This window comes from Tauraco erythrolophus, chromosome 6, assembly GCF_009769465.1.
Source record: "Tauraco erythrolophus isolate bTauEry1 chromosome 6, bTauEry1.pri, whole genome shotgun sequence".
Taxonomy (NCBI): domain Eukaryota; kingdom Metazoa; phylum Chordata; class Aves; order Musophagiformes; family Musophagidae; genus Tauraco; species Tauraco erythrolophus.
Window position 1 is genome coordinate 68,898,041 of NC_141470.1, and position 23,994 is coordinate 68,922,034.

The 23,994-nt window shown below is 47.3% G+C and overlaps 1 protein-coding gene across 1 annotated transcript in view; it reads right to left on the reverse strand.

Annotated features, from left to right (window-relative positions):
• Positions 1-6,008: 6,008 nt before the first annotated feature.
• TMEM260 (transmembrane protein 260) overlaps positions 6,009-23,994 on the reverse strand; it is a 37,884-nt gene continuing 19,898 nt past the window's right edge. The window contains exons 5-16 of the mRNA XM_086613720.1: positions 19,770-19,883; positions 16,592-16,771; positions 13,768-13,808; positions 13,294-13,377; positions 12,804-12,921; positions 12,451-12,623; positions 10,740-10,911; positions 9,623-9,771; positions 8,573-8,749; positions 7,968-8,021; positions 7,442-7,532; positions 6,009-6,281 (exon numbers count right to left, since the gene is read on the reverse strand). Of these exons, the coding sequence (XP_086469846.1) occupies positions 6,009-6,281; positions 7,442-7,532; positions 7,968-8,021; positions 8,573-8,749; positions 9,623-9,771; positions 10,740-10,911; positions 12,451-12,623; positions 12,804-12,921; positions 13,294-13,377; positions 13,768-13,808; positions 16,592-16,771; positions 19,770-19,883 (1,626 nt within the window). The remainder of the gene's footprint in view (positions 6,282-7,441; positions 7,533-7,967; positions 8,022-8,572; positions 8,750-9,622; positions 9,772-10,739; positions 10,912-12,450; positions 12,624-12,803; positions 12,922-13,293; positions 13,378-13,767; positions 13,809-16,591; positions 16,772-19,769; positions 19,884-23,994) is intronic.

A 23,994-nucleotide genomic window follows, 5' to 3' on the forward strand; every position in this document is an offset into this window, starting at 1 on the left:
TTCCACTCATCTGAATAGTTATTCCAATTTATTCTCATTCCTTATTTTCACTCTGTTTTGAAAAAGCCTTTATTGAAATGTCAAGTTTGAATATAACAGGAGTGTCAAGAGGCAGCAAGGGAGAAATAAAAAATTTTAGGAAACAAATGGCAACAATTTGGGCATATGAGTCCTTCTTCTGGCCTGAAACAGGCAGCAGATCCTCCCTGGGGAGACTTTATGAGCAGCAGAGTTCTTCAGATGGCATTTTTTTAAATGGCTTTACTGCTAAATCAAAGGACACGACAAAAAAGGCTCTCAAACCCATCCAAAACTGTGCATCTCTTAATGTGTTTTTTCCTGAAAGTTCAGCAAGCTCCTGCTGTATCTGACCAGCAGCAATGCGCTACAACACTAAAACATCCAAGAACACCCGCACGCTCCCCTAGAAGGGACAATATGTGGTAGATGCGATGCCACCAGCACCCTCCATCCTCATGGTGTGGCCCTTCAAGGCCGTGGAGTTGGGCAGCATCTCACGGCCACTGGGCAGGGGCAACACCACGAGTGCTCGCCCCGGCTTTGTTGGGCAGATCCGAACCACAGCTTTTCGGAGGGTACTGACAACGATGTCTTCATTCCCTATCGCAAGCGGTGTGGGAGCTTTAGCTGCCTGTTTGCTCACGTAGCATCGTGCCAAGCTCCTGGTCCTGGAACTTCCTTGGAAAAGGGTGAGGGCTCTGTCACGGATGGGCTTCGCCAGGATACGCACATTGGCATCCCAGAGGGAGAAGCCATCCTTAATGTGGCCACCTTGTTTCCTGAGTCCCTCAAATGCAGGGGCTGGGGAACACATCAATAGGATTTTGTGCTCTAAAACCCTCAGCTTGACGTATTCCAGGCTGAGGTGATCCATGACATTGTCACTTATCATGTATAAGACGCTTTCACAACCTGGCAAAATTTATTTCAATTTTATCATTAAATAAATTTATCTTTATTTAAAATATGCAATGGGAGAGAGGGCAGTAAGTAGGTTCAAATTAACTCAGTGTTTACCAAAATTGACATTAAAAAAAAATTCGCATGAGAACACCCAAGTGCTTCCACACTGAAATATTTCCCATCTACAAACCCCATCACCAAACCCCGGGATGACTCGAGGGTAGCCAGAATTGTCCCCTGCCATACGGAAACCTCAGCACCACTCTGCTCAACCCTTGAGCGGTTGCAAACGGTCAAGAATGATGGTGCCACCTTACACATCATCTCCCAGGCTGCTTTTGGGAGGCCTGGCCTGCGAGCAGGTTTCGGTAACGCACGTGTACAGATGTAAGACACATGGATTTCAACCGCGTCTCAGGATGGATCACCCTGTGCCGCATCTGGCTCCATGACTCCCTTTTAAAGAGCAAATATAAGTTGCCAACATCCTCATGAAGGACAAGCCCAACAACTTAGCAGTTGCTTCTTTTTTTTTTTTTTCCTGAATTTTTTGAAAACCTCATCGAATCCCAACGGGATTTTGGGGTTTTGTTTTAATGGCGAGGCAAGAATTTGCTGATCCTCCCCGTGGCGAAGTTACTTTCAAGTCAGTGAAAGTTCTTGGCCCGCGATGAAAAGTCTTTGCCAATTAGCGCTCAACAACTTCAATTCATCCCTCCTGGTTCAAGATGAGTAGGAACCTAATAAGGCTGCGATAAAAGGGCAAAAGGCACCGAGTACCCAAAGGGGATTAATGGGCTCTTCCATTTATTTGTCTTCCTAACAGCTGAACTGTTACAAGTATTGACGGTCTTCAAACGGGCGCCGGGGTCTCCAATGGCCATCTCCAGCTCCCCGGCCCCGAGGGGTGAGGGCTTCCCCCTGGGCGATGCCAAAACCAACAAAGCCCCAGGGATCAGGTAATGAAACTTCAGCGCTTTCCCCCCACCCGCTCCTCCTCCTCCTCTCTTTGAGATTTATTTACTGGCAGCTGACAAGGGGCAAATTCAGCTGGAATTGTGTAGTCAAGGCCCTGTCAAGCCTTCAGAGGCACCCTTATGTCGAATCACCTTCCTGACTGGCATGTCACTGAAAAGCCCTCGGCGCTGGTCCTTAACAGCTCCCGACAGCACAAAGGACACTCCAGACAGATGCCTACATGGCATCCTGCAGCATTTTAAAAGAGAATTAGTGGTTTTAATTATGGTCGTCGTATGAAAGGAAACCATGCAAGCTCGGCAGGAGACCTTTGATCAAACCCTTTTGCTAGCACAATGCCGCGGAACTGTGACTATTCCTAGCAAGGGGCCTTTTCTCGCTGAATGACTCACCAGTGATCTTTGAATGCAGACAAGTTCCTCGCCCTCCCTCTTCATTAGCGAGCATTTCTATACAGGCCCTATATAGTGCGCGGAGTCTCGGCGCTATACAATGCAGGGGGGGAAAAAAAGAATCCCTACAGATTCTGGCCTCTACTTAGGAAGTGCTGAAGGACTCTGAGTGACTTTATTCATTAAAACAGGTTGCTATTAATTAACTGTCATAATAAAATAAAGAACTATTATTTGCATTTCTTAGTGCGCTCCCTTTAGTAATATGTATAAAAGATGCTTGTAACAAAAATGAATTTATAAGAGAGGGAAAAAAACCCTCAGAAGTCTTTCCCCCACCCCCCTTTATTATTATTTTTTTTTTAAGGTCTAGGCAGCAGGAGCCTGACTAATTATTAGGACCAGTTTTGCAAGAGAACAAATAGAGGTAAAACACAAATAGGAAAGTAATTAGGAAAATGCAAAATCCTGTTTACTTGGCAACTGATTCATGCAACTGAGACTAACGAAGAGCAAATCAGCTTTGCTTGTTTGATAAACTTAAGGGTGCCACCTAAGAGGAGCTGATAAAAATGAAACTTCTGCCAGCATCCCTCAGCACCGCTGAGCATCATTCATCATCCTCCGTTCATCCACGCAACTGCTTTGCCTACGAGCACCAGCAAACCTCATTTGAACAGGTTCAGGGGGAGGAATTTCATGTATTCCATCTCTGTTCCATATTTTCATCTTTGCCATCAGTGATATCTCGGAGATGGACACTCGTATCACCTGCGCACACGATTCACACGGGCGCAGCGCACATGGACCATGCGACCAGTTCTGCTTTGCTCCCTAAAAAAACATCACGTTTCCACTGCTCATCACACCTGGGAAGGTTTTGGCCGGTGGGAAAGTTCTCCTTGGTGTTTGTGTCGCTGCTTATTACAATATATGATGATACGTTACTCCATGCGGGCTGCAGGCTGGGGTGCCTTTGTCCAGCCCCTCTTTTCTCCCAAGTAGATAGTGGAATCCACAAAAGCTTCCAATTATTTCAAGACTACACAGCTAAGGAGGGGCATCTAATCAAGATAAAGAAAACCCTCAGCTAAGTATATTTGCTTGAATGGATTTTCAATAACGCAGGTAACAAAAGCATTCAAAAATTGGATTCCTGATGCTTTTCTACTAGGCTGAAGGACTGATTTTGAGAAGGGAGAAGAAAGCCAGCCCTGAGAAAGCTGCACGGAGGAATGTATGATATTCCCCCGCTCTGTACCAACACTTCTGCAGGGACTGAGAAAAAGGAAGAGATTTAAGTGACGGTCGACCTGAAATGTAGTCAGTTACAACACAAAGAGTTAAAAAGACACCCCTGAACCACTGCTCTCCTCTCTGCTTTGGCTTTGCAATCCCGAAGCCGTAGCTTTATCTTTTTTCTTTTTATTCCAAATTTCTCATCCGCTGTATGTTTGTCTGGGAATTGTTTATAGAAATAACAGGGGGAATTGCTATGGGAAATGTACTATACAAATGAATCAGAACAAGAGGGAGAAAAATAAAGGATGTTATTTTGCAACGGGAGTTAAGAGATTCCTAGACGGCAGCTTGCTTTTTTGGGAGGTAACATTCAGGGAAAGTCAACCTGGGAGAATTCTCTCTTGGAGAGAACAACAACAAAGTATTCTAGACTTTACAAGGGATCTATTAGGATTAGCAGCCACACGAGCCTAAACCTGTCCCTAGGTGAGCCTCAAACCACGGACTGACAGAGCATCCACATGCAACACCCCTCGCTCCTGCGCACATCCCAATCTGCTCCTCCAAGCCACTGGGAAGCTTCCGTAGGTGCCACTTGATAACATCATCTTTACAGAAGGTACTTCTTTAAGTATTTTTCTAGTCCAAATGAAATCCTGGACTGGCAGCAATCTCTCTCCTATAAAAATGCTGGGCTGAGATCATAGAATCATATCACGGAATGGTTTGGGTTGGAAGGGACCTTCAAGATCATCTAGTTCCAACCTCCCTGCCATGGGCAGGGACACCTTCCACTACACCAGGTTGCTCAAAGCCTCATCCAACCTGGCCTTGAACACTTCCAGGGATGAGGCAGCTACAACTTCTCTGGCAACCTGTTCCAGTGCCTCACCACCCTCACAGTGAAGAAATTCTTTCTTAGATCTCATCTAAATCTCCCGTCTTTTAGTTTAAAGCCATCACCCCTTCTCCTATCATTACCTGCCCTTGACCAAAGCCCCTCTCCAGCTTTTTTGTAGCCCCTTTAGGTACTGGAAGGCTGCTAGAAGGTGTCCCTGGAGCCTTCTCTTCTCCAGGCTGAACAACCTCAACTCTCTCAGCCTGTCTTCATAGCAGAGGTGCTCCAGCCCTCGGATCATCTTTGCAGTGTCCACTGGACCCGCTCCAACAGCTCCATGTCCTTCTGATGTTGGGGACTCCAGAGCTGAACGCAGTACTCCAGGGGGGGTCTCACAAGAGTAGAGAGACCTCACAGAACCACAGAACAAAGTATGAAAATGTGGACAAACACACCTTTCCACTAACAATACCAGAGTTCTGGGTCTGTTTTAAGCATTTGAAGGACAAGCTAATTGACAATCTTTTGAAAGACATACAATTTTATGTCATATTTCTTGAAAACACATAGCCGAGCTCTTGCTAACTGAGTTGCTTGACCTTTGGGGCAGACTGAAAAGCAGGATGGATTCACACTCTACTGTTTTGGTTAAAGCTCCTGACATCTCTAAAATTGCAGTTCTGGCATCCCTCGTACCTGCGAGGATGTGGCACAGTAGAAGAGTGTTACAGGCTCACACGGAAAGAGGTGACAGCACAGATGCCATGGGGACAGCAGTGTCCCCACGGAGCTGCTCTTGTGTCCCCAAGCAGGGCCTCAGTGGTCTCTCTGCCCCAGGCAGAGGCAGGGCAGGAGATACCACACTGCTGCCTACAGTCATGGTGTTCTGCAAGGGAAAACACACAAGTTGCTTGCTCACTATTGGAAAATTGGAGCAATAAAGTCTATCCCAGCATAAAATCCCAATCTAATATATATATAAAGCAAATCCCAAAATAACCGTTTCCGCAAAGCAAGGGAGGCAGAAGGAGCTGGCTTGGTCTCTACCCACCATCCCACACCAGGAGGACATTGTGTCTGCAGCACCCCGGGGCACAGGGACAGCCATGGAACAGCAGACAGTCACGCTCCCATGAAGGGCACTATCCCACATGCTTGTCCTGATGGAAACCAACCCAACCATCCTGCCCCTTGACCATAAGAACACGCAGAGACAGCACAGCTCAAGAAAAACGGCTGCAGAAAACCTCTTGGCTCAGTAACAGAAGAAACATTTAAAGGCTAAATACATTCTTTGCATCTAGAAAGGATGCTGCATTCATAGAAAAACCTAAACGCTCTTCACAGCACAACAGACTCCCCGGTTTCTTTTAAAAGAAAACTCTCCCTTCTGAAACCCAGCACTTTATTTAGTGATGAGCTTTTTTCCCCACACACAAAAAACCCACCAACAGTTCATTTGGCAACAGCAATCAAAGACCAAACAACAGTACGTTCCTGCGGAGACACGCACGCTCGATTTCCTCTCCGCTGCCGTTTCTGTCGCCTTTTTAAAACCGTTCTCACATTGTCAAGGACTAATTCAATTTTTAAGTCCTGCCTTCAAAATTTCAGCACTTCAGCAGGCGGGGGCACTACCCAGCTCGCCGCTTCAGATCTTCTTTCATTTTCTTTAGCCCCTGCAGCTCTTTCTTCAGGTGCTCCACAGCCTGCAGAATATCCTGCCCCTGGGGATCGTCCTCCGCTTTCTCGGTGTACAGGAGGAAATGCTTCACAGTTTCGGAGAGCAACGCTTCGGGATCTGCATCCATCCGACGGAGACGCAACATCCTCTCGCAGGCGATGGCGTAGTTTTTGTGCCAGTTCACCGGGTGATTTGGATGCGAGTTGACAATTTCTTTGTACGACTGTTAAAGGCACAAAAAGGAAAAAAAAAAAACACCGAGAGGTGGAGGGGGGGACACAAATTAATTGAATGAAGGGGACCAACAGCTCTTTACAGTGTTTCAAAACTGCCCATAAAGGAACAGATGCTATTTAGACGTCCAAGTGCAGAGTCGGAGCATTTCTGTAACGCGCTCCGTGTTTGCCATGCGATGTGCGATAGCGGGAATTAGAAATCCAAGGGGGGCTGAAACATTTCCCTTCCTACAGCAGCTGTTTGTTTAGAAACGTTACAGATGATGGCGATAACCCCACTGCACATTAGGGGCTTCCCCGAGAGAGGTGTTACACCAGGCTGGGGGAAAAAAAAAAAAAAAGAGATTTAACTGCTGCGCCTGGAAAAACATTTACTCAGTATTTCAGGAGATCAGGACGTCTTCCACAGGACTTAAGTGGTCTGTTGACTTGAGCAGGAATATTCATAAGCTCAACAGCAGGCACGCGCCTGAGAACTTTGCAGAATAGCAAAAACCACAGCAAAACAGGCAAGAGTTGAAAGGAAACTATTTGCTGACTCTTTGCCGGGGTATGAAACGCTCTCCCTCTCTGCTGACACACACTGACCGTTCTGTGTATCTGTTGGCATCTCAGGCAGTCTGGTATTTCCAGACATACCTACGCCCGCTTACGGGGGTTATTCTTCGGTGTGAAACGCAGCAGAATTAATTTGCAGCGAGAAGACTGTCGGATTTTACACTTGCTGGCTCAGCTGCACGACTGTGTAATGACAGAGAGGACAAGTGCATACAGGGGACTTCAGGACAAGCAATCTCTTGGCATGGGCTTGGAGCCCAGCACAGACAACATAATTCCAGCAAAAGCAGGGTGTCGACTGGTTAGCTTTTGGCATCCTCCGTGACCAAGAGGGCAAGTAGGAACGGATAAAATCCCTGAACAAATCTCTTTGGATCTGCTGTGCTCCTAGTTTGGATGAATGAGGGAGGACGCAAATTACAGCATCACCAACCTATATGGAAATGGTGTTATTTCTATGGAATTGAGAAATTGGAGAGGAGAGGAGAGAGGAGAGAGGAGAGAGGAGAGAGGAGATGGCAGGGCAGGGAAGGGCAGGGAAGGGGATGGACACAGCAGGGATCATTCATAACCAAAACATATGACTTACATTGTACGCAAAGGTGTAAAGTTGTGACTTCACTTCTGCAGTCACACTGGCAGTTTCTGCGAGGTCAAATATAAAGAAAGCTGTTTTCATCCTAGAAAAACAAGAAAAACTTCCCTATAATAACTGCTTGATGTGACCAGCTCACATCACATGGTTATACACATCTTCACCATGTCCATACAGCTCTTTAACTGTATGGGACAGTACACCAGCTTCTCCATTTAAGTTGTCAGTGATACAAATTTGTCTCCACGATGTGTTTTCTCACCCTATGTCCAAACTACCCTCTGCTCCTTCAAGCTACTTTGAGCAGAACCTTTTGGTGAACAAAACCACCATTTTCCTGAAGGATCTGCTGGAGGCCATGCACCCTTCCTCCTCTTCTGCCAACCTTTTCCTTCCAAAGCTTGGCACATTTAGATCCAATAAGGCCATGCACCATCAAGCTGCCCAGTTTGGTGTGTGCTTCCACGCCAGTGAGTTGGCATCGCCCACCGGCTGTTGGAAGGGAACAAAGGAGCATCACCTGGCTTGCCACATCTCCTCGTTGGCGACAGCTTCCCAGGAAGAGGGCTTGAAACTAAATGGGAATGAGAATCAAATTCAGCCATCAGATCCACATCACCGTGTTTCACCCACCGCGCAACCAACCCTTTCAATCCAGGCAGCTCCAGACATCCCAGGCAGAAGAAAAGCCATCAGGAAGCCTTTGGCTCCGATAGCAGGGAATTCAGCTGATCCTCAACTTTATCTCTCTCCTTGCATAGGAGGAGCCCCTGGTAAATCAGATGTTTCACAGCATTCCAGGTATCCTCAAAGCAAGAGATGCTTTTAACCACCCATCACAGCTCAGTCTATGACATTTAAAGCTTTGGATGTCCCAAGTCCTCAACATTTTTTGGCTTCTGATCAAGTATTAAGACGGAAATTGGACCTATTATTTGACTAGAAATGTCCTCTGTATTTTTAACACTAATAAAAAGAGCACATGTGGATTTATTGTACGTTCCAAACCACAAAACTTTGTGATTATGGCTCATGTTTAATTTCTCCAGCACTGCAATGGCTGTGGTTATGCTGCCGGCAAAAGACTGATGAGCACAAAGGAGCAGAGTCGCCTCCGCCTCGTACCTGCCGTAGTCTTCAGTCCAGTTATAGAGATTTCTTGTACGACGAATCCACTCTCCTGGGTCAAAGACAACATTGGAAGGAACCAACTTTTCACACGTACCCCACGGCCAGAGCGAATAGCCCCTTCTCCAGGTCGAGTCCCCTTCGTGAAGACCTATGCAGACAAACACCTCCTTACTGCCAAAAAAAAAACAACAGAGAGAGCAACCGTGAAGCCATACCAGAGACCCTGGACCACCCTGTGTGCTTGAGCAAACCACACACCCCAGGCCAGGAGACAGGTCTTCAGCAGCACATTTTCTGCGGCACGGATACCTGTCCGGACCACATTTCCCATCGGAAAGGGAACGCCTCTGGGTCAGTCTGCAAACCAGTTCTACCGCCGCAAGCAAATACCCCACCTGGCATCGCACAGGAGACGCATCCTCTCCCTGATGTCGGACCCCACCAAGGTACCAGAAGCTGTCGGAGAAGCTCGTTTCTTCCCGACGGCACCCGGCAATGCTCTTCCGCCTACCCTCGCTCGCTGGGCTCACCCGGGCTAGTCTAAATGCAGATGCTATTCTTATTCATGTGAGTATCTAATCCTTTCTCCACTCTTACTAAGCTATTTTTATATGATGATTATTCCTGGAATACATTCATTCTATGCTAATCAGTTGGCCACAATGTTCACGAAGGAGAAGCAGCAGCAATTTGCTCTTCAACCATCGTCATTTTAAGTACACGGGAATGCTCCTTGCTTTGTGATGAAGAGTTATCAACAGCAACAACAAAATCAGTAAATGCTCTCTGCCGATCACCTTCTTATTTTCCCTTCCTAAAAACCAAACCAACCTCAAAACAACAAGCAGCATTATATCTGGATGGAGTTACTTCTGCATAGATATTTGCTTTAATTGCAAAAATAATCTCACCACCAGGGAGGAAGTCAGTGGAGAAAATTGGTCTTTTGGATGCAGTACCAAGCTGTTCCATAAACAATTTCAACAAAAAAAAAAAAAGGTCGAAGATTTTAGGAAAGCTGTTACATATGAAAGAAATGCTTACTGTTTATTTACTTTGAGGAAACGATGGAGATTAAAAGCAAGCGTCCCATCGGGTAATACTCCTTCCACAGGATTCCACCGGTTCCCAGGAAAATAAACACCAGGTAAATGCTTTGCCAGCTTGGGTAAATACCATTTGTAAGTCATCATCTATCACCGAAAATATAAGCCAAATTAAAACAAGAAACACAGTTATCATTCATTTTACATCCAGAAGCTGCAGAAAACGGTTTCTGCAGGAGGAACGACTTGATTTGCTCAGTAAGGTCACCTCCCATTTCAGCAAATGCCTGGGACCACACCAGCAGACCAGGTCACTGCTTTCTGATCAAGGTCCTCCTTCTCGAGGGGGCAAAGGAAACACAAAGCAACTACTGCTGGAAAGAGACATGATAAGGTTTTGGTTCAGTTAAATATGAGGCGTTGGATTTTGGGTTTCTCAACAAGTCACAAGCCCTTGCTGCAAAGCCAAGAGCAAGGACTGATGTGGCAGTGGAAGTGTTGGTGTTCCCTCTGCGAGGGGGGGTTTCCTTCTCCCATTTCTCAGGAAAAAAGGGAAGAGGGCAAACACCATCCAGGGACACACAGCACCTCCATTTCAATGTAAAAAAAACAGAGGTAGAAATCTGCAAAACCACCTTGGGGGGACCAAGATAACAGAGGATGCAGGGAACGAGCCTCAGTGTGGTAAAGTCACATTGCCCACGGGGCAACTGCTGCCCTGCTGCCCTTCACACTGCTCCCAGAAGCCTTCTGCTGCCCCAGCATCTGTATTTCAGGACAATCGCAGAAAACAGCAGGGACAAAGCTTCCTCAGCACAGCAAACATCAGCCCTGTGCCACATCTGGGTATCTGCCGTGATGAGGAACTTGAGCTTCCCCTTCTCTCTACCAGCCATTGCCTCCCTGTTGGCTTTTTGGGCTTGAACGGGGCTTGCACACTATGCTCCATGCCAGAGCCACCCACAACCCTTTAAAGAAACCCTCAATGTTACTTCTGCATCATGAGTTTTATTTGAACAAAGAGACCCCTCCAGAAGAGAAAGGAAAAACTGAACTTATGCTTCCCATTTTTAAATCTGCCTGTTGCCACTTTTTATACTACTTTCTCAACCTACCTCCTGGTCCACTAAGGTGATATCTGGCCTCATCCCTTCGCAGTAATGAACATAACGAAGAGCGTTCCCAGGTAAGTCTCCTCTTAGTAAGATCACGGCACCCGTCGGCATAGAGGACAGCAGATTCCTTGCAAACTTATCGACAACATAGTTGTTGCTCTGATCACAAGTGCTTAAGAAAACAGATAAAAAACAGTATCTTAAAAACAGGTACTTGCATGGCTTTGAGTATCTTCAGAACAATTTTATGCAACAGGCATTGACAGGTGAAGTCCTTCACCCTTGTCAGATCTTGCTGAAAAGCATCATCTCCATTTACAGAGAAACCAAGCTACAGAAATTAAGCATTTAGAGTACAGTCCCCTAGAGAGCAGCATCAGAGACATGAGCCACTACAGTTTTGCCAAAATAGACACTCATTGCATGCCTTCACCTTAATTCTGGCTTTTTCTTCATAGAATCCTAGAACGGTTTAGGTTGAAAGGGGCCTCAAAGATCATCTAGTTCCAACTCCCCTGCCACGGGTAGGGACACCTTCCACTACACCAGGTTGCTCAAAGCCTTATCCAACCTGGCCTTGAACACCTCCAGGGATGGGGCAGCCACAGCTGCTCTGGGCAACCTGTTCCAGTGCCTCACCACCCTCAGAGTGAAAAATTTCTTCCTTAGATCTCATCTAAGTCTCCCCTCTTTCACTTTAAAGCCATCTCCCCTTGTACTATCACTACACGCCCTTATCCAAAGTCCCTCTCCAGCTCTCTTGTAGGCCCCCTTTAGGTACTGGAAGGCTGCTATAAGATCTCCCCTGAGCCTCCTCTTCTCCAGGCTGAATCTGAAGACTTACTAGTTGGAGCTGGAATTGCCAGTACAACAACAATTCTGAAAAGCATTTGAACTTCTCCGCATCCTTTTAATGCTTTTAATTAAGCACTAAAGCCCAAGTTTTTGTAGCATCAGGCAGAAGTAGATTTACATCACCTGAGATCGAATCCTTTTTGTTACACAATCATGTGTGGCACACACTTTATGTATGGCCTCAAGAAGAGGACACTCCATGACGCAGCTGAGGACATGAGGTATAACTGGCTCACCTATCGAGCAGCCTTTGGGAATAGATGTGTGCAAAGGAAGGATTCCCCAGTATGAAGTTCTGCATGTTCTACACTTCACTAGTTGGTCAACCTCTACTTGAGCATCCCTACTACTACACTGCTTCCTAGCCAAGCCACCGCAGAGTCTTTGCTGTGGTTACGGGCTAAGGAAGCCCTACACTACAGGTGTAACTCTTCAAAAAGGAAAAAAAAAAAAAAAGAAAAAATCCAGGGCACAAGGTTTCCTGAAGCAAAGCAAGGGAAGGAGGTGACCGTTTAGGTTAAACGATTCTGCAAACCTTCTTAGCAAATGAAGCATAGATTTACGAGTTTCTTTAAACAGAAGTTCAGGTATCTCAAGTTTTCTTCCTTCAACCTACACGACAGCCCCATTCATAGCCTGGAGTTGGTGCTTGGTGATTTTTAGGGAGATCAAACAAGGGAGTCCCACAGGTTGTGGCCATGCAAGCTTGGGTGGGATGTGAAAACTGCCTCTCCTGTCCAAGACAAGGACAGAAACCCCAGCAGCAGGGTGGGAGGTTTACAGCAGCACCCCAACTGACCTGCACCCCGCAGCCCCACGAGGCTGCACCGAGACACACGTCCGGCGGATTTGTTACCTGTAATTTGTCCAAATTTGAGAAACGACGAGAGCAAGAGTGGAAAGCCACTCCAACCACGGCAGCATCCAGCTGCCCTCCAGCACGGTGCTTCCAATGGACACAAGCGCGGCCAGTCCCAGCCCCGCCAACACGGCCACCACGGCACTGCTCTGCAGCCAGAACCGCTCCACCTAGGGAAAAAAAAATCCCAAAGACCCTATTTCTGTTTCCCCAGCTACAAGGAAACAGAATAAGGAGCTGTATTTTTGCATCTTATGCAGCTTCAAGACAACCACCTGCTGCTCATTAGGCGGTTTTAAGGCTTCTTCTAGAAATTACCACGGCAGAGCAATTTTCGGAGCACAACTCACCACGCCCAGAAACAGAGGTTTCGTAATATCCAAATTTGCTCTCCAAGCGAAGAAAAGGGAATAAAGACAGAGCATTCCAGTGAAGAGCCAGATCACGGGTGATTTCTGCTGCTTTGTCCTATTAAAAAACACCAACACAGCGCTCTAGCGGCATGATGAAAAAAGAGACAAGAGTTGTACGTGCTTCAAACCCACTCTCTGCATACCTCAATACATTTAATACCAGGAGCTAACGAGCCTTTCTTTACCTTTGCAATTTATGAAACTTCTGCTTTCAATGCACGAAACGATGGGGATTTCAAGATTTTTAAGCTCGCCATCTACAAAGCCACAGGGTTACCAGGAGCGGGGATATTTCACTCTTAATTAATAGATGACCACAGCTGATTGCTGAAATTTTTGCACCAGCAAGCAGAAGGCAAAGCAAGCTGAATGAGCTTTCAAATCCAACCTGACCTATGGTCGCAGTAAATGTTCCTCTCCGACTTACGGCAGCGCTGCGCTCACGCAAGCCACGAGTGCCAGGGCCAGGACGGGCAGGGAGAGCTCCGACTTCATCTGCGCCAGCTGAAAACTGCGGAGAAATCAGCGCGTGGATGCGTCATCACCAAATCATAGAATGATTTGCAATCGCCCCTTGCACTCAATTAAAGCATCAAGAGAAGCAGGGAATAAGCACAACGTAACGTATTCCCATTCTGCTGTGATTAAGTCTACCAGAAACGGGAACAAGCTTGGTTTATGTATCAGGATTTTGAATGAAAAATCAGTGGGGAGGGAGATGCAGCATTTTGCCTTCGATGGGGAAGACAGACGGACACGCATGCTGTCCCTGCGCCGGACACGCACAGCCCCAGCTCTAGACCAAGCTGAGGAAAAGCAGGACAGGAGCTACTTTGGCCAAAACGACAGCAGCAGCAACAGGTTTCTCTCTACTAAAAGGCACAGTCAAGATTTTACTCACATCAGCATCTCTGTCATACTGCAGCCTGTCTCGGACTTGGCCTAGAAAAAAAAGAAAGAAAACCTGTAAGAAACCCACACGCCGATTGCCGTATCACTGGGAAAAGGAACAGTCTTTTTGTTTTCTGTCTGCAGAGCCCTGAGCACACAGGGCTCCTCAGAACCCCTTTAGGTGGTACCCCAAAGTGGCCACAGGGAACAGGAACTGCTTAAACAACAAAAAGACAGCAAACTCTACTCGAACCTTCATTGCAAGATTTTCTCCCACGTTCTTGTTTTACATCATGCCACTGTGCAGGGTTTACCACCTAGATAAGCATTTTTTCAAGGTGCTACCAACCCGTTGCCCCATGGCTCGAGCACATTGTATGGTTTAGCTGCGAATTCTACTGTATCTGCACCGCGCAATTATTTTCTGGGATGTCTCCTCACCATCTGAGACAAGCACATGGGCCTCAATTCCTGCTTGCTAACTGCTCCTGTCCCCTCTGTCCTGACAGAGGCACAGCTATATGGATATATGACATTTTTTATTGCAGAGACTTGCAATCCATGGCATAAGTCTGGGAAACAAGATGAGCTCGGTGGAGATGAGGAATTACCTTCATAGGTTGGAAAAATGGTGGTTACTAGATAAAAGATAAGGTAAAGGGATCCAGAAGGTCTGGAAGGAATATTTAATCTCAATAAAAATGGAATAGTTAATTGCATCCAAGATTTAATTAAAAAATAAAAGCATTAGAGGATGCAGAGCCAGCCCACAGCTCCCGAAGCCCCACTGCTACCTCTCTGCTTCTTGCAAAGCCCCACCGTGCTGGCAGCCAACAGCTTCTGAGGGTGGTGAGGCACTGGAACAGGTTGCCCAGAGAAGGTGTAGATGCCCCATCCGTGGAAGTGTTCAAAGGCCAGGTTGGATGCGGCGTTGAGCAACCTGGTGTAGTGGAGGGTGTCCCTGCCCATGGCAGGGAGGCTGAAACTAGATGATCTTGAAGGTCCCTTCCAACCCAAACCATTCTATGATTCTATGATTCTGGCTCCAGACACATCCCTTGCAGGAGACGACATTTCTGATCCTTGGCTTATAGGTAGAACCCTCTCCTGAGTCTTTTCTCTGGTTTGTTTTTTATTTTTTCATAGAATCATAGAATCATAGAATGGTTTGGGTTGGAAGGGTCCTCAAAGATCATCCAGTTCCAACCCCCCTGCCATGGGCAGAGAAATCCTCCACTACACCAGGTTGCCCAAAGCCTCATCCAACCTGGCCTTGAACAATTCCAGGGATGGGGCATCCACAACTTCTCTGAGCAACCTGTTCCACTGCCTCACCACCCTCAATGTAAAAAATTTCTTCCTTATATCTAATCGAAATCTGCCCTCTTTCAGTTTGAATCCATTGCCCCTTGTCCTGTCACTACACGCCCTTGGAAAAAGTCCCTCTCCAGCTTTCCTGTAGCCCCTTTAGGTACTGGAAAGCTGCTATAAGATCACCCCGGAGCCTTCTCTTCTCCAGGCTGAACAGCCCCAACTCTCTCAGTCTGTCTTCATAGCAGGGGTGCTCCAGTCTGGACCCTGTCTGCCCTTGAAACGGAGCCCTGGGACGGAAGAGCTGTCTGTCCATCCAGGCAGGGCTCTGGCATTAGCCCAAGTGGCGCCGGGACCAACCGCTTACATTTTGCTGCATTTATTGCTCCTGCTTCAGACGAGTCCATCGTAAATGTGATTTGTGGAGCAGGATTACACGCAGTCCAGCCCTAAGCCTCCTGAACATCAACTTGAATTCATCACATTTGATGGAGGAAGGAGTTAAAGGATTTGTGTGCCTTGGTATGGCTCTGCCCAACCCACGCTCATTCTCGGGAGGCGGCTGGGAATAGGACAACAGGGGAAATCTCAGAAGTCCTTCAGAGGGTGTATCTTATCTCTGTTGGAGTTTTGGAAAGATTAAGTGGCAGCAGCAGGAATTATCAAGTCTTTTGCCTCACATCCTACAGAAGAAGACTGCAATGCAACAGCAACAGTGCTCGCTGCATTATGCTGGCTGGATGCGGCTGCATTTGAGGATGTGGGGCTTCTTGACCTCAAGGAGTGACACGACATGTAAATCCTACATTTTTCTCTTTTTCTTCCCCCAGTGGCGCGACTTCCCAGCCCTCTGCGCTGAAATCTCTGAAGCAGGAAGGAGAGAAGGGGTGCTGGGTGCTTGCTTCCCTTGGGTGGCCAGAGCAGAACATCTGAGTCAGGGCTGGAGGAGGTAGACACAAACTCTGCAAGCGACCATGCAATACGTCCCTCCCTCGGCAAGAGCACAGACCAGTCAATAACTCAGATCAGAGGATTCTGAACCCCCCCCAAACCTACCATTTATTTCAATTCAATATGAGTAAGATGTTCAGCTGGAAGAATCTCTTTTAAAGCTTAAGCAATGAAAACTGCTTGCGACCTCTTTAAATAGCTGAGTCGAAAATAAATAAAAAGGGGATAATTATTTGCCTTAAAACAAGAAAAACACGAAACTGGTGCCACCATCTCCCTCTAGCACAAGTTGCTCTTTGAGCTCTTATAAATACAAGACACCTGCACAGCTCCCAGTAAATAATACGGCTCTATTGCGTAAAGGCAAAAAAGAATTATTTCTTTGCTTTCCCAGCCAAGTGCTCCATTCCCAGAAAACCTGACAGATCACAAGGTCAAAATTAGTGATAATTTTTTCTAAAAAGAAAACATGTTCAATTTCTTCCCCTGCAAGCCACTAACCATCACAAATAGAAAGGTTCTGCTCTTGCATGAGTTAAAAGAAAGTCATTTAGAAAATGACCCTTATTTACCAGATTGAATGTCCCATATTCTTCCCTGAGAAAGTGGGTCAAAAATCCTTGAAATGTCGTCTGGTCTCCCCATGTCCAACGGGCTCGATTGAGGTAGGATGAAGCCGGCAGATAGAGATAAGGCAGCAAACCAGCCAAGAAGCATAAACCCAACTTCAGCAAATGGCCTGGGGACAATTCCTGCACCAAAATATGTCATATTGCATAACAATGTTTATTTTAGTTTAATCACGCTGGAACTTCAAGAACAGATAAAGAAAAAACATCAAATATATTTACACAGAGCTGATCTCTCAATTTATAGTAAGTCCCTACAAAATGCTATGTTAAACCTTACGATTTTGTGGATTACTAGGAAACTGCATCAAACTGATCTCCTTTGCATGGCAGGGTGAAATTTAAGTGAAGCAAATAATATTAGCTAGGACTCATGAGTATCATACTCATTGCATCTTTCACATTTAAATCATGGCATGACATGCATAGATGGCTGAAGCACTGCAAGGCTGAGATAACCCACTTTGCAGCGATTAAGAGTTGGCTGGTATTCCATCTGGCAAAAAAAAAAAATAAAATAAATAAATAATAAAAAAAATAAATGGTTGCTCTAGTACAACGCACATCACCACCATCATCAGGAGTCGGTTTTGCCATTTACTTCCTCGCGATTACACTGGCTAAATTGGATAGGCCAACTTTTGGGGCGGGATTTTCAAGACTGCCTAAGGGGTCAGGAAGACGAGACTTTCAAAGGGACTTCTGTGCCTAACTCCTTTAAGTGCTTTGGAAAATCCCACCCTAGAATATTGCACGCTTGCTTTATCGTTAGCCACTGCCCTGTCAATCAAAGCACTTCTTCAGCAGTTGGGGTTACGGGGAAGAGGCTCCATTCAGAGCGATCATCTACGGAGCAGAAATAGTAGCTTGATAAGAGTGGTGGCCACAGTTCCTTCAGAAGAACGCTGGCTCTTTTTTTACTGAAAGAGGCACCGTTTTCCATCAAATAGCCTTCTTATGAGGTGGCTTTCTGCAGCAGGCACCATTGGGCTGTCTAAAGTATTTCTCAGGAATATTATATTGGCACAGGATTGTCCTTGCTGGAAATCACAGAGGTCTCTCTGGACCTCCTCAGCTTAAAAAAGAGGAGAAAGTTCCGTTTAAAGAACACAAATATATTGCAGAAGAGTCTTCATTGTGCTAAATGAGATGGATAGTCAGAAAGGGGTTTGCTGGAGATGCTGAGTAGAGTTTGGATCAAGCTTGTCTGAGCTGCATCTTATCTCTTGCAACTTGCGTGCTTCACTCCAGGCTTAGTGATATCCTGTGTCATTACCCACACCAGATTTATCAGGTCGAGGGTGGAAAAACACAGGCAGGACTGGCCCAGCAGAAACCTGCCCAACTGGCACCTTCAGGAGAGCAACAGAGAGAGGAGGGGGGAGGAGATGGAGGTTTCTCAGGGCCACTTGCAAAGCGATCAGAGCATCTGCATCACTGAGATGTGCAGCTGTTTCCAGGGCAGAGTAGAGTTTCTACAACATGTCTATGTCCAGCCTGATGCATTGACTCAGAAGATCACCTATAAAAGATAAGACCATTGCAGGGACCCTGAACATCACCCAGCAGCGTCATCTAGATGGATACATGTCACCTTCATAAGCCAGGCATGAAAAAAAGAGCTTCCACCTTCTTACATGACTAGCAAGCCTAATGAAGAGGTGTAGAACAAGGAACACCTTGAGAAAGGGATCTCTGGTAGGATATGAAAGGGTACATATGCTTGCTGTTCCACCAAAGGTCAGCCTTCCTTCAGTCTCTTCCAGCTGGCAGGAGTCAGGTGCTTTTCACCTGAGAGCTGATCTCTTGTAGGACTCACAAGTCCTGGTTGCGTTAGAGCTGAAGGCACATCCCACGGAGATGCTGAAGAGGACTTCCCCCCAGAGACAAGCCTCTGTACCCTTATTGCTGTGCTGCTCATTCTGGCTGCGCCTTCAACTCCCAACAGCAGTTGCAAGATGCTCTGCAACGAGTGGACACAGCTTTCGTTTGCTACTACCAGGGAACCAACACACAGAAACTCATCTCCGAATGAGTCGATGGCATGAGAAGGCCTGTGCCATCAGCCAGAAGAAGCAGCGCACACAGACTACACACGCCTGTGACTTCTCACCAACAGGTATTTATCTGCTTTCCTGTTTGGCAGGTCAATGAACATGCTCTTACTTCCGACACACAGAGCAGTTTTTAGCTCTGAGTATTGGCCTCTCGGCTGCGTACAGGGTATTTGCAAGCAGCTGGGGCAGAGGGCTCCTGTGCCAGGAGACACAGGCAGGTTGCAGATTGCTGGTGTGAGCAAAGCTTCTAAATCATGTGCACTTGCAGCCCAGAAGGCCAACCCCATACTGGGCTGCATCACAAACAGCATGGCCAGCAGGTCAAGGGAGGGGATTCTGCCCCTCTGCTCTGCTCTTGTGAGACCCCACCTGCAATACTGCATTCAGCTCTGGAGTCCCCAACACAAGAAGGACATGGAGCTGTTGGAGCGAGTCCAGAGGAGACCATGAAGATGAACCAAGGGCTGGAGCACCTCTCCTGTGAAGACAGGCTGAGAGAGTTGGGGTTGTTGGGGTTCAGAAGAGAAGGCTCCAGGGAGACCTTCTAGCAGCCTTCCAGTACCTAAAGGGGCTATAAGAAAGTTGGAGAGGGACTTTTGACAAGGGCATGTAGTGACAGAACAAGAGGCAATGGCTTTAAACTGAAAGAGGGGAGATTTAGATGAGATCTAAGGAAGAACTTCTTCCCTCTGAGGGTGGTGAGGCACTGGAACAGGTTGCCAGAGAAGCTGCGGCTGCCCCATCCCTGGAGATGTTCAAGGCCAGGCTGGATGAGGCTTTGAGCAACCTGGTCTAGTGGAAGGTGTCCCTACCCATGGCAGGGGAGTTGTAGCTAGATGGTCTTGAAGGTCCCTTGAACCCAAACCATTCTGTGATTCTTGGTCCATCAGAGGCTCTGGTGCCAGACCGATGGACCATAACTTTGGTGGGTTATGACTGACTAGTTTAGACAAACCACTGCCTGTCCCTGCTCGTACATGAACATAAAAGTGGCACAAGCGCTTGGAAAGAAGAACTACTTACTGCCTGACAAAAACTGAGGCACAAGGCAGCAAAATACGTACCGTCCTTCTGAAAAGGCGGGAGAGAACCCAAGGCACGATACACGCGATATAAAGCACTATCGTGTGCTGATTGCACAAACTGAGCCCACAGCAAAAGGCACCAAGTTTAGAGACCTGAAAAGGGAAAAAAAAAAAGTGTTATTTAAGAAGCGTCCAGCACCAACGGCTATGTCTCCATGAATACACAGATCATCTGTAGCACCATGACATCGTAACGAAGCGATGGGGCCCGATCCCTGAGCACCTGCTGCCCAGGGCAGACTGCCCGGTAGTTCTCTCCAAACGACACTGTTATGGTTTGAAGTGGGGGGGGAGGTCCGGGTGGCAGAAGCTGCCCATCACACTGGACTCCCGTCCCCCTCGGGGCTTGAGCCAATCGGCGCCTCTGCGAATTGCCCTATTTACGTCGGACAAAGGAACAGGAAAGGTGTGTGCTGGTGCCCAGGAGCAAGGAGACGAGAGGGGGGCATGGCCCCCGCTCCCGGCTCCCGGCCGGGCCGGGCCCGCTCCGTCGAGGATGGCGGCGGCGGAGCCGCATGGGGAACTCGGGGAGAGCCCCGCTGCCGGGGCGCCCACCGGGCTGAGTTCACCCAGACAGGACTGAGATCTGAGAGAAACGGCCACACAGATAAGAGGTCAGTGAAGATGGAACGGAACAACGTGTGCCGCGGCTGAGTCCCCCTTGCCAGCAGCCCCTTTCTAACAGTCCTCGGTGGAGCAAGCAGAGACCCACTCGCAACCAGTGGATGACCCACGTTGGGAAGAGATGCCAGAGCCTGAGACTATTGTGAATCATGGGCACAGGTAGAGACACATTTACGCATTTATGCATTTAAAGTCTGTACAGAGACACATTTAAGGTCGGTATGACGACCCACGCCGGAGCACATTTAAAGTTTGTTGATGACCCACGCCAGAGCGAGTGGCTACAGCTCCTTAAAAGCCCAGGGCTGGTAAAGCCCACACTTGGGGCAAATCCGATGGGGTAAGGATTTGCCCCCCAGCGGGTAGGATTCACGCTTTCGCCGTGAGTAGGGGACTGGAGCAAGGGACAATGGTGTAAGGACTCCTTTTCCTTTAAGAGAAGCGGCAGTAACAACTTGGAATGAGCTGACCTGCACTCCCCCATTCCCTGCCCCCCTGCGCTGCTGGGGGGAGGAGGAGGTAGAGCCGGGAAGAAGAGGCAAAGGGGGGGGAGTGGTGTTGTTTTTAAGACCTGGCCTTGTTTTCTTGTTATTCTCTCAAGTAACCGTTTTTGTGTGCTTTTCTCTTTTGTAGGTAGCTGTTAATAAATAGTTTTGCATTAAGAAAAAGCCTCTTTTGGCCGGGACCGTGGTTGGTGGGTGCTCCTCTGTTCCTGTCTCGATCCTCAGCTCTTTTATTACATTTTTCTCTCCTCTCCATTTTACTGGACTGGGAGAGCTGCGTGGGTTTGGTTGCCGGACTCAGCCTAATCCACGACAGACACAAAGTTTTCAGAAGCCATTCCCTAAAATTATGCCATTGTGTACAGAGACCTCCTGTTACAGAACAGGAAAGACATTGTTTTTTTTCTCTTCTTCAGGCACAGAGGACTAAAGTTAGGGCTACACAAACCTCCAAGCAAAGGGAGTTAAATGTGACATCCCTTGTTAGTTTCAAAGTTCATTTTCAAGCAGTTTTGAGTTTCCTGATAAAACTGGTAACATATCCACAGTGTGCAACACGGTGCAGGGTATTTCTATTCACAGGTTTGGTTTGGGTACAATGGCCATCCCTGGCTGATGCTAAGGACAGCCTCTCTCTGCCTTGTGCTGACATATGCTCTGCTCTGTCCCCACACCATCAGACCAGCATCAAGTCCTCTTTGTTCAGTGGCGGAGGACTAGGCTACAAGAGCAACTCCATATGGAGTCGGTATATGGGGTCGGTATTGGGGCTGGTGCTGTTTAACATCTTTGTCAGTGACATGAACAGTGGGATCGAGCACACCCTCAGCAAGTTTGCTGACGACACCAAGCTGTGTGGTGTGGTGAACAAGCTGGAGGGAAGGGATGCCATCCAGAGGGACCTTGACAGGCTTGAGAGGTGGGCCTGTGAGAACCTCATGAAGTTCAACAAGGCCAAGTGCAAGGTCCTGCACATGGGTCGGGGCAATCCCAAGCACAAGTACAGGCTGGGTGGAGAATGGACTGACAGCAGCCTGGAGGAGAAAGACTTGGGGGTGTTGGCTGATGAGAAGCTCAACATGAGCTGGCAACGTGCACTGGCAGCCCAGAAAGCCAACCATGTCCTGGGCTGCATCCAAAGCAGCGTGGGCAGCAGGTCGAGGGGGGGGGATTCTGCCCCTCTGCTCTGCTCTCCTGAGACCTACCCTGCAGTGCTGCGATCAGCTCTGGGGTCCCCAACTTAAGGAGGACATGGAGCTGTTGGAGCAGGTCCAGAGGAGACCACGAAGATGAACCGAGGGCTGGAGCACCTCTGCTATGAAGACAGGCTGAGAGTGTTGGGGCTTTTCAGCCTGGAGAAGAGAAGGTTCCGGGGACACCTTCTAGCAGCCTTCCAGTACTTAAAGGGGGCTACAAGAAAGCTGGCGAGGGGCTTTGGACAAGGGCATGTAGTGATAGGACACGTGGTGATAGATTTAAACTGAAAGAGGCGAGATTTAGATTAGATATAAGAAAGAACGTTTCTCAGAGCGTGGTGAGGCACTGGAATGGGTTACCCAGAGAAGTTATGGATGCCCCATCCCTTGAAGTGTTCAAGGCCAGGCTGGATGAGGCTTTGAGCAACCTGGTGTAGTGGAAGGTGTCCCTGCCCATGGCAGGGGAGTTAGAACTAGATGATCTTGAAGGTCCCTTTTAACCCAAATCATTCTATGATTCTATATATAAATCTTGGGTCAGTGCCACATACACCACTAGCCACTGCTCCTCCTCTGAATTTACCACCTCCTCTTCCATCACTGGGTACTTGGTATGTGTTACAACCTGACACTATGCCCCAGGGCAGCTCCTCGATGGGCAAGAAAACACCAGAGTCCCACAGACATTGTTGGACAGGAGCCAACAACCCATCCTCTCCTCCCCAGTGTCCTCAAAGAGGAGAGTGCTTCTATCTATCATCAGAGCATCACGGAATTATAGAATCATGATGCAGTCACCGGTGAGGATGGCATGTGAGATGCAAACACTTGTCTTGGCATGGTAATGGGATCACTTGGTAGTTTTTAATTGACCGCCCAGCATTCAATGTTGGACGCTGCCTTGTCAAGGAAACACCTGCCATAACTTCAGAAAAACATTTGTGGGCTTCAGAGCTGCCCTGTGGGACTCAGAACAACCTCAGTAATTTTTCAAGTATATTGATGAACATCAAGCACACCCCTGAACATGTTTGCACTACCATCTGATTTCTGAAAAGCGCTGTGAGCTTGCTGTTGGCAGCCTGGCTTCTTCAAGGTATGGGATGCCAGACACCGCAAAAACATTAGAACAAGCTCCTTAACTGCTTCTCAAAATCTCATCTGAAAATCCCATCAGAAATTAGGCATGTGAGACATGGGAGCAGGTTGGAAAATGCCCAACTCCATCTTTGTGGAGTTGAGGTTGTAGGGATCTTGGGACAGTATTCATCAGAGAATAGAAAAAAAATCCAATGGTGAAACAAGGTCTCTATAACTGCTGATAAAACATGTTATTTGAGAAGTTGTGAAGCTGAGTAAACTACCACTGCGGACTCCTGAAATTCTAGCCTAGCCCGACAAAAATCCTTTTATTCACACAATTTACAGGAGTCACAGCAGGCAGGTCTGTGAAAGGAGAAGAGAGCAGATGTTCAGGCAAATAGAAGTAGAAAGAACAAGACTGCCGGGTGAAAATATCATTTGGCTGCCTAGTCTGTTGATAAAGTAGAAAATATAGCATGAAATTTAAAGTCTCTGTGTTCAACAATGCCATTATTTTAGGGGCACATTTCATTTCAAAGGAAGAACTGATTGAAAATTTCGTCGTTTCTGTTTTTCTGTAGAAACCTGTTTTTCTGTCTAGATGATGGTTTCTGTAAAATCTATCTCTTTACCCCAAAGAAAAACATCAGTTCTGAAAACAAAAACTTGAACACCCACAGCCTAGTTTGAATCTTTGATGCAGGAAACCAAACTTTACACTAAAACATTTTAGACAAAAATGATGTTGCTTCTCCTGTCTCTACCCTGTGTGTATAAAACCACCAAACTCCAAACCCA